Below are 9,890 nucleotides of genomic sequence, written 5' to 3'. Positions count from 1 at the left end.
TTTTGTATGTAATTTGTAGAACAATTAAAACCACACATTCTCTCAAAATTTGAACAAATTGCAATCATTTTGAGCCGACTTATAGCCAAACTCTAGAACCACACCTTTTATGTTCCAAACCGCTTCAAATTTTTTTTCTGTATATTTTTAATCTACACCAAACATTTTTCATCACAAAGCCAATCTTCAAAAAAATTCTGACGGAAAAATTGTTTTTTTCTTCTGGAGTCATCGTCACGTCTGTGAAGATTCAGAAGAGACAAAAAGTGATTGAATTTCAAAAAACTTATATGACGCTTTGTTGGAAATACAGCTACATTTAACAAAAAAGTTTTCGATTATTGGATAAGTTTAAGAAAAGTTATGAACAAAAGTATAGAGGGACAATCACTAACGTTCGCCACTGTATGTTTTTTTCAGTTCAGAATATTCTAAAAACTACCCTAATAATTTTTTTAAGTTTTCAAATTAGCCTTTAAAAGTATTTTAAAAAACCCTATGAAATGCCTATTCAGGAAAAACAATTTCCCCTTCTTTTTTCCGAACACTTGGTGATGTTTTTCCAGTTTCGGAAACTCCAAAAACTACCCCAAGAATCATTTGAATTTACAATCAGAAATGCCGAAAAAAAAGAAAAAGTTAATTTTTAATTTTAAAAACGTGTAGTATATAACAACCATCGAAACTTCATCTAACGTGCTCCCGATTAGCCTAGTGGTTAACAGGGATGAATTTGAATCAACCATCGTTGGTTCGAGTTCTCCCCAGAGCCTAGTGGTTTTTGTCAGAGTACAGTAATCGGGGTTAATCGTGAACAAAATACGGGAAATGCCCCCTGGTGTGGGGATACGATCGCGTGACAGGAGTAGCTGAACAAAAAAAGGTGAGGAATGGGATTTTTTTTAGTTTCAGGTTCAATTTTGTCGCTTTCCTGAGTTTTCATTTAAGATACGGGGGCTATAAGAGTTTCCAACTTTCCAGTTAAAAAAAATCATCGGAGTTTGATATTTATGAAACCACGTTTTGCAAAGCCACGATTTAGAAAAATACTTGATTTTCCAACGTTCAAGTTGCAGGAGCTGTTGGTGTCCGGGATGTGCCAGCTTCCGGGACTTCGAAGAAAGGTTCCACGGCAGGTTCCGCGATTGGCAGGATTCAAGTCCAGAGGAGAGGACTAAGGAGTAGCGGAATAGAAAGAAAGGTGAGGAAATGAGAATTTAAAAAATTCACTTTTTGAAAGATGGGTTTTTTTTTTTGAAAGTGGCAAAATCGATGTAACAGAATATCAGATTTCCAATGAAAGCGGACAAGAGGTCAGCTGTGGAGACAGCGGTCGAGCGGTCGAACGGTGGAAACGGTCAAGAGGTGGCGCCAAGTCGCCATCGGGATGCCACAAAATTGTGAACTTGATTTTATTTTTGTGATTTTTTTTTTTGTTTTGCTTTTCTTGCGCGCTTTTCTTTTCGGCGATGGTTTTTCAGGGTGTCTTTCTGTTTCGGAATCGTTGTTGTTCGTTCTCGTTTTTGTAGTCGTCCTTCCGGCTGTGTCTTGAACACAGACAGTCCGTTATCCGTCCGCATGTATGGCCGTCCGTTGTCCGTTGATATATTTTTGTCCGTCCTGCAGTTAAAGGTGGTGGATAAGCTTCGTTTTCTTTTCCGTCAATTTTTTCCATCGTTAGTTATCCGTTTGTCGCCGTCTGGGCATTTTTTGGCTGTCCGTCGAAAACTGCTTTAGTGTTTTTTTCCGTTGTCCGTAAACAAAATTTCGCTGTCCGTCCATTGCTGACCTTGAATTCATGTTAATGTAACAATTGAAACATTGGGTCTGGAAGGTTATTAGAGACCCGGGAAAATTAAATACCATGATCAGAAGAATGAGAGTGAAATTTGGTTATAAAACTTAATTAATAAAACTTTCAAAAGTGCTCATAAATGATGTTGCCTGGAATTTTTATAAATGATGTTGCCTTTTTATAAATGATGTTGCCTGGAATTTTTGGTTTCTTGTTTTCAAGACAGCTAGTTCGAAATGAACTAGACAAGACGGTAGGTGACCAATCAAGATCAGAAATTCGCATTTTAACGTTAACAATTCTGAATACATATTTCTGAAGGTTTCGATTTTGGCTTTGGTCCAAACCTTTATAAAAAACTCAAAATGTCAGAATGTTTTCAGAATCTGATATTTGTGTTTTTTTTGGTAAGTATCAATTTCATAATTTTTTATTTTCAGGTTTTGGGTAAAATTCAGAATTCCCAAAGTTAACATTTTCGACAAATGAAATACAGATGGAGAGGTTCGATGATTAGAAAATACAAGAATTTCAAAGTTCCGGAATTTCGAAGTTCTGAAATTCAAAACATTTCAGAATTCAAAAATATTTTAAAGGTGAACTAAAAATGACACAGTATAGTCTCTGCAAAATTTGAAATGATGACAATGTTTCAAATATGTTTTGTTTTTTTTTTTGTTTTAAATGTTTTCCTTTCTTTTCAAGTTGTGAAATTAATAAAGTTTATTGTTTTGAACAATATTTAGGAAATAAATAATTCATAATCTTTAGAATCCAGTGTCGTTTTCAAACCATAACATCTCCTCTCTTGCTCATTTCTTCGCTGGCAATAGCCAAAAGAGAACGTCTCTTTCTAGAACATCCTCCGCGAGTGCATCCACAAGAGCATCCTCCTCCCTTAAATCGAATGTTGTTTTGGTGTCAAGTGTTCTAAAACTTACATTCGTACAAGCATTAGTGCAGACTGGCTGACAACATTTACAACAAGTTGTGGTGGTGACTGGAACCAATACAGTCTGTTGAACACATTGCATACATCCTGGAGTTCCACAGGTGCATGGAGGTGGAGCAGATGGGCAACATGTCTGGAACAGAGCGCAGTTTGAGTCAATTGGAAATTGAAAACATGAGATAAAACGGTGTAAAATTATTACAAACCTGTCCACACATTCCCATTGATCCACATCCACATCCACTCATTCCTCCGCAACATCCACCCATTCCACCACATTGTCGTTTAGCTCGAATGGCAACTGCTGTTGTGCTACTTGGTAATTCAGACGACGTGTCATCAGAACTTGAGAAAATGGATGCAGAAGAAATTGCAACATTCAATAGAAGAAGTGCAAAAAGTTTAGCGTTCTGTTTTGGATATTGCATGATTATTTGTGTTATGCTCTAGTGATCAGTCCAGAAACACTTTTATAGATTTACCGTCCCACGGATGTTTGCATTGCGGTCTCCACTTGCGGGCAGAAATCAAGATTTTTTCTCTAGGTGCCAGCGCGAATTAATCGAGAAAACACTTGAAAGAGGCTCGATTTCCGCATTGGTCAAGCGATCATTACTCGGCAGAGATTGGAACGTGGGAAAAAAGTTGCAGAGGGAATGAAAAGAAATCAACTAGAGACTATGCACATAATTCTAAATTTTTAAGGAACTATGGATTGTTTTCAACCGTGCAGGAGAGATTTTTTGGAGAAGATACATTTTTGTGGGGATCTGTCCTTGAGGATATCTCCTCTCCGTCTGAAAATTTTGTCTAAAACTCGTTTACAGAAAGAGACTGATCTACGGGATCCATGGTGCAGTATCGTCAACTTTTGCAGTTTTCGATATGTCTACAGTAATTTTTTTGGTTTTTGAATATATCCTTTTGGTTTTTGAATATTGTCCCTACAGTAATCCATGTCAATTTCAAATATTTTTCTCTACAGTAATCCCTACAATAATGATTACTGTATGGGGTTTTTCAGATTGATCAAGGAAGAAGCTTTGATCAAGTTATGAAAATTCTTCAACTTTATCTGCTTTTTTTTTCAGAAAATAACGAAATTTGACAATTGTTTGAGTATTCAACTATTTTTGTACAATCCTTATCCAAAGTTGCTCTGGATAACAATTTTCCTGAAAAACATGAAAAGCAAAAAACAAAATTCAAAACATACATTATGAAATTTCATTTCAACGAAACCCATTTTTCTTATCACAATTCCATGTTCTTCTCACTATCTCCCAATTGTCACTCACACCATTTATTCAGTTATTCCCAAATATATTCCAGAATTTTCCCCCGTTTTACCTAAACTTTTTGATTCCCGTTAAGACAACCTTCTGTGTCCACATTTTGCGTAAATCTGATGAAAATTCTACGGTGACCCTGATCAGTTTCACCTCTCCATCTGTGGCGTCGTTTGCGAGTTTTCTGCGGTTGTCAGAAAGAAATAAAATTCAAATAAAAAACGCTTTCTTTTCTTTTTCCACCTTTTAAAAGAATACTTCTTCTCATTAAAAAATGGAGTACTACAAAATAGTTTAATTCTTAACCAAACTACGTTAATGCAGATAGACTGAACGGAAGACAGAAATAAAGCAGTTTGTCTTGACAGTCAAGTTGACACTACCATAAATACTATTGTTTTAGGGGAGGAGGTAATAATCCACGTCACAAATTTCGAGATAAGATGGTAGTCGGTGGTCAACAATCGGTGCACCACCAGTACGTATTGTTTTATCTCATCAGATGTCGACTAGGCACAATTAGAGTATGTGTGTCGTTCATAATGACAGACTCAGAAATCTGATCTTTGTACCAACTTATTCTTATATTTTTCAAAAATATGGTCTTCTCGAATTGCAACGGGCGGGCCCTGATTCTTCAAGCTGCATTTTTCAACTGGTTTCAGTACCTTGCTATACTATTTAGTTGATTCCAAAACAGATCTACCGGTCCACCATTCGAAAATTCCTTTTTTAGAAACCGCTAATAATTGCTATGTTATACTTCGTTCAACCCTAATCATCTTGATTCTAACGAGCTATCTTCAAATTATTGTGAACCAATTTTCACGTGAATACGTTAACAGAACCTATCGAACCGCATACTTATAAATCGAGCCTTTGCCGAGCCTTCGCGAGTTATTTTATTTAGAATCAATCTATTTGGACCAACTAAAGTAGATCTGATAGAACTCAACGAGTACTAAAAATGATATCCATTGAAAAAAACTGTATATTGTCTATGAACAAAGTTACAGCCAACAAAATTGAAAAACCGTAAAAACTGGCAGCACCCGGCCTGGCCCGGATCATCCACTTTATTTTTTAGAGCTTATAACTTTGTGCATAGATAAGATAAGTTTTTTTAAGTCGAGATCTATCATAGCTAATCTAGATGGTCCAAAAATATTGATTCTAAAAGAAGCTATGGCAGGGCCCGGTTTACAATTTATGATGATAATGACTTCACTAAATTATAATAACTTTTTTCCAGTTATTAGTTTACATCAACTTGCTCGGTCCCCATCTCTTTCTTCTGACCTCATTCAAATATTTTCAGTTGCATAGTCATTCCTTCACGCCACACTGTCTAGTGTTTTAAAGCACCACGCCATTCTAATTACACCCAAGTGCATCACTCCTCGTGGTTTTTTTGTTAAACAGCTGATAACTATAACTACAGCCACAGACCACCCCTATGACCTTTTATCATCGAATCTCTCTTCTCTCTCTTCTAGTCACGTGGTGATTTGAAGACGTGGAAACAGTAACAGATACATATTCAGAAGGAAAGACGCCACTCTACAAATTTTTGTCCATTCTACATCTGTCTCTCTACCCCCTCCTCCCATTTAATTGGCTGTCAGCCATATCATTATATCAATTTTTCACTGTGTTCTCTCTCTCGTTTCTACAGTATCTTTGGACACTCACTTATCACTGCTATCATTTCTAATTCCTCTCCATTTTTCACTCTATTATCAATATTTTCTTTCGTCTCATCAATGTATGAATTCCAGTTGGGCGTCTAACCAAAACTAAAGAAAGCATCGGATCTTTTTTCTTTATATTTCCGCTTGCATATCAACTTCACTTCAGAAACTCAAATAACAACATTCTCGCATCTACCGTAATCTCATAGTAGTCTTTATTAGAATCTTCGAAAATCCTATGTTTTTATTTGTCTACATTCTGATCTAAACTGTTTTCAGTAACAATTTTTTTCAACGATCCCATTGTTTACTTTTTCAAATTCTCTCATTTCAAGAATCTCGGTATCTGAAAATTTTCTTTTTATTCTTAATCATAATGACTGTCTCTACTCATCACTACCATCAAGGCTGAGAAAATCGGTAATTGGTAGGACCAATCAGTCTGTTTTTTTTTCGAAAGTACGCTCAGCGACCCTAAAACCACTTAGGGCGGCTAAACCGCCGTATCCTATCTATCCTTAAAAGTTCTTTATTCAAAAAGCTGCATCCGTTCGTGGTATAGCCTTGATTACCATATAACTTCCTTGTCCAGTTATCAGCTGGTCATATATAGATACTGATGTTTTTGGAGTTGTTCCCAATTATTATCATTACATCATCAAATGAAAGAACTATTTAGTAACCAAACGAAGTTTCACTTTGTTAATCAAATTTTAAGCGAAAATTCCTGCCCCAATATAGGTTCTATAGTTTTCGTAAAAAAACTTTTTCCTCAAAATCTAATCCCCATCCATTTTGTTTTTGCCGCTCCTATTACTTCATTCTTTTTCTTATCAGTTTGTTATTCTTTTTTTTCAGGCTATGATAGAATGTCCCAACTTGTGAAACAAATATCTGTGTTTACCACCGCTGAACAGTATCAGAAGATAATCCATCAATTGGTATCTTATGAAGATTTCTTTTTTATACTTTTCAATATTTGAATTTCAGCTTGGACAACTTTCCAGAACTCGAGAAACCGTTGCTGATGAGGCAGCTGTAGAGAACAATATTCTGATAATAAGAAACCACATTGAGCAACTTTTGGAAAAACGATTCGTAGGTAAGAGAGATATGTTCTAAAATTCCGAATTTTGATCTGTTCGACGCATTCACCCACGTGGTTGGGACAAATTCTATCTGAGGCGTTGATAGTCTGGGAAGAAGAAAAAAGAAGGAGTGGGGGGAAGATAATGCAGATAGAAAAGATGACACTGACAACGATGCGCTTTTGATTTACGACCACATCCAAAACGATAAATTGATAACGATGAAGATAGAATCATCTGTCCACAAACTATGGATACAGATAATAAGTGGAGGGACAAATAGACCAACAGCAGAAAAAACATTAGATGGACATTAGGAAAATCAGAAAAGTTTAGAAAGAGCTTGAAAATAGCAAATACCTCATAGTTAAAAAGGAAGACCTTTTCGATAAAATATAAAACAAGAAGTGGCGATGTGGGCTTCTATTAAAGGATATACGGTATTATTTTCTATCCGGATAGAAAAGAGCTTACAATTTCTATGCGAATTCTCCTTCGCGGTTAATGGATTCATGTCTAACAACTTTTAGTTCAAAAACTGTGACTCTATTCACAGCGAAGGAACGGTCCGTCGACAAGCCGTCAACGGTCCGCGCTCATCGCTAAAGCGGAAACTAGGCGGTGTTCACCCGTCCGCGGCTCTTGAGCCTGCATCTAGAAGTTATCTGTTAGTCCCGCTTTGCTTGTGGACATAATAAAGTATTATCAAAGTTGGAAACATGTTTAAGACCTCTACATTTCGTCATAAAAGTCCTTTCTTTCAGTTTTGGCATCCCCGGAACTTGGAGATGATGAGTTTGAAGACGAGTGGAATGTTCTTGTTTGGGGTCTTCTGGTATGCATTGTTCGTTTACCACAGACAATCGAAAAAGATTCTACAACGGAAAGTTTGAACCTATACTTGATTCGCCTGATCAATATGGCTCGCCCTCTACGGCTTCCAAAAGTGTCTGTTGAGAGAGAACAATGGTGGAATCAGTTTTTCGATCAATTCAACAACCTCTTGCATTTTTTGCACGGATTGCTCTCCCAGTTGCAAAATCCAAATTGCAATGTTGAAATCAAGATGAGAGCATTTTTCACGAGACAGGTATTCTGATAGCTTGAAGCGAAATTTATCAAACAATTTCAAATTTCAGCTCCGACCATGTTTGGCAGCATTTCGCCGAGGATGTGTTGAAAATTCCCCTTTACTTCATACGGAACTCAGAAGAGTTCAAGTTGAAAATTTGTCAAATCATGGAAAACTGCTAGAAGATGACTTACGAGAAATCAAAAAGTACTACTCAAGTCTAACCTACATTTTGGGTATTCTAGCAATCCGAATTCAAGGTCTTCGATTTGAATGTCAAAGTTCTTCCACGAATATGTATGCTACGCCAGATACTTTATGGCAGCTATTGCAAGAAGTAATGATGACTTATGAGCAAGTTATGAATGATGCTTTGATGTGTAATGAGCCCAGTGGCTCACCAATAATGGTGACAAATAACCTTTTTACGTTCACATGCTACTCTTTGAATAAGGTAAGGAAGCGAGAAGGGCTCATTTTATATATCCTATTACAAATTTTTCAGACTCTCTTCTACAACTCATTCGATATTCAAATCGTCAGTGAAGAGACAGCAGCGGCAATTCAAAATGAGATAATTCAATGTAGAATGGGATCAAGTTCTCCAAAAGAACCAAAATTATTTCCATCTGCTGCTTTGATTGCAATGAAGCCAACAACTGGAGTGAAAAGGAACAATGCAACTGCAAATCAAAAAGGAACCGGAGGAAATACTGCACACAAGAAATCAGATGTTAATAGTCAGGAATTTGTTACAATTCCTGCGTTGTTCAGTGAGCCAGACCGAGCCTTTCAAACTACTTATCCCCATTTATTATGCACAACCAGACAAAAAGTTAAAGATTCCTTTTTTGACTTGAATAATAAAAATTTCTCAGGATGCCGTTCTTCTGGACACAAAATCTGGTGCAACTGGAAAACGGCCTCTGTTCTATTTCTACATTCGTGCTAAAACTTGGTCTCCATCTGGTGATGATTTCTATGTGCGAACATTATCACTTCCATTTACAATCAGTACAAGAAGAAATCAAGATTGTCAAGTACAAAGAATGAATTCATCGTATACGGCAACTTGTTTTTGGATGTACGGAACATGCTCCTTCAATGGATTACTTCTGAACTGGAATGAAAATCGTAAGTTTCCCATAAATTCGGAAAACAACTTAACGGTGGGAAGATATGGAAAAATGATTTTCTCCAAACTCCGTTTCTATAAACCCCCGAGAACACTGAACATTGTGCACTGTTACGTCAGAATGCATTTCCTAACTTCAAAAAATAATTTCGTAAAATCTCCTGTCCCACTTCTTTAAAATCATACTTGTGAAAAAGATGGCCGGCCCGCTTTTTAGAAATTTTGAAATTTTAGAGCGAATCATTATTTTTCAAGATGGTTTTTCTTTTTAGTGAACGAAAATCCACACTAGAGGCCGATACTGTCGACAAAAACTGGTTTGAAGTCGTAATTAGAAAAAAAAGTTTCATCCTTGGCTTAATGAAGTTTGATTTTTTTTGCTAAAAATTCAATTAAATTGACTTTTTCGGATGGTTGTGTGCATTTGGATTAATATTTGTGCCATTATAAATATTTTTGCACATTCGAAAAATAACATTTTCGAAAAGTTGTCCTAGGCGGCACGGCCCGGCCATCCACATGTATGTTTAAAACACTGATTTCAGCATTGACATGGACCCAATTTAAAGAACTCACACGTCGGTACTTCATGGTCAACGGAGAAGTCAAACGTACAATGGAGGAATCTGATTATGCCCTATTGGAAGACAAAATGCATTGTGAACAGTGTGGAGACGATACCGATGACCAACATGGAGAAAACTGCATTAGTTTCAAGAATATTCTCTGTTCCCATTTGAGATTCGACACTGACACCGTCCAAATGCGATTCAGTGTTTGGAGGGGAATTCTCGAAGTTCTTCAGATATTTCAAGATCCAAAAGCAGCTGTCAAAACTCTTTGGGAAAACTATTTGATGCATGGATTC

General features: G+C 36.6%; 2 protein-coding genes across 2 annotated transcripts in view; one reads left to right on the top strand and one right to left on the bottom strand.

Annotated features, from left to right (window-relative positions):
• Positions 1 to 2,581: 2,581 nt before the first annotated feature.
• On the bottom strand, positions 2,582 to 3,175 carry CBG03490 (the record flags this gene model as incomplete). The annotated part of the gene is made up of 3 exons (XM_002633752.1): positions 2,582 to 2,692; positions 2,737 to 2,880; positions 2,954 to 3,175. The coding sequence occupies 3 exons, from the start codon at positions 3,173 to 3,175 to the stop codon at positions 2,582 to 2,584; spliced, it is 477 nt and encodes a 158-aa protein (XP_002633798.1).
• Positions 3,176 to 6,596: 3,421 nt separating this feature from the next.
• Positions 6,597 to 9,890, top strand: part of CBG03489 — a gene marked incomplete at both ends in the record, with an annotated part of 4,633 nt that continues 1,339 nt past the window's right edge. The window contains 7 exons of the mRNA XM_045235777.1: positions 6,597 to 6,668; positions 6,718 to 6,829; positions 7,580 to 7,905; positions 7,955 to 8,341; positions 8,393 to 8,722; positions 8,766 to 9,021; positions 9,568 to 9,851. Of these exons, the coding sequence (XP_045092412.1) occupies positions 6,597 to 6,668; positions 6,718 to 6,829; positions 7,580 to 7,905; positions 7,955 to 8,341; positions 8,393 to 8,722; positions 8,766 to 9,021; positions 9,568 to 9,851 (1,767 nt within the window). The remainder of the gene's footprint in view (positions 6,669 to 6,717; positions 6,830 to 7,579; positions 7,906 to 7,954; positions 8,342 to 8,392; positions 8,723 to 8,765; positions 9,022 to 9,567; positions 9,852 to 9,890) is intronic.

This window comes from Caenorhabditis briggsae, assembly GCF_000004555.2.
Source record: "Caenorhabditis briggsae complete genome, chrIV, whole genome shotgun sequence".
Classification (NCBI taxonomy): domain Eukaryota; kingdom Metazoa; phylum Nematoda; class Chromadorea; order Rhabditida; family Rhabditidae; genus Caenorhabditis; species Caenorhabditis briggsae.
Note: the sequence above shows the minus strand (reverse complement) of the source record. Positions and strands in the feature narration are given on the sequence as shown.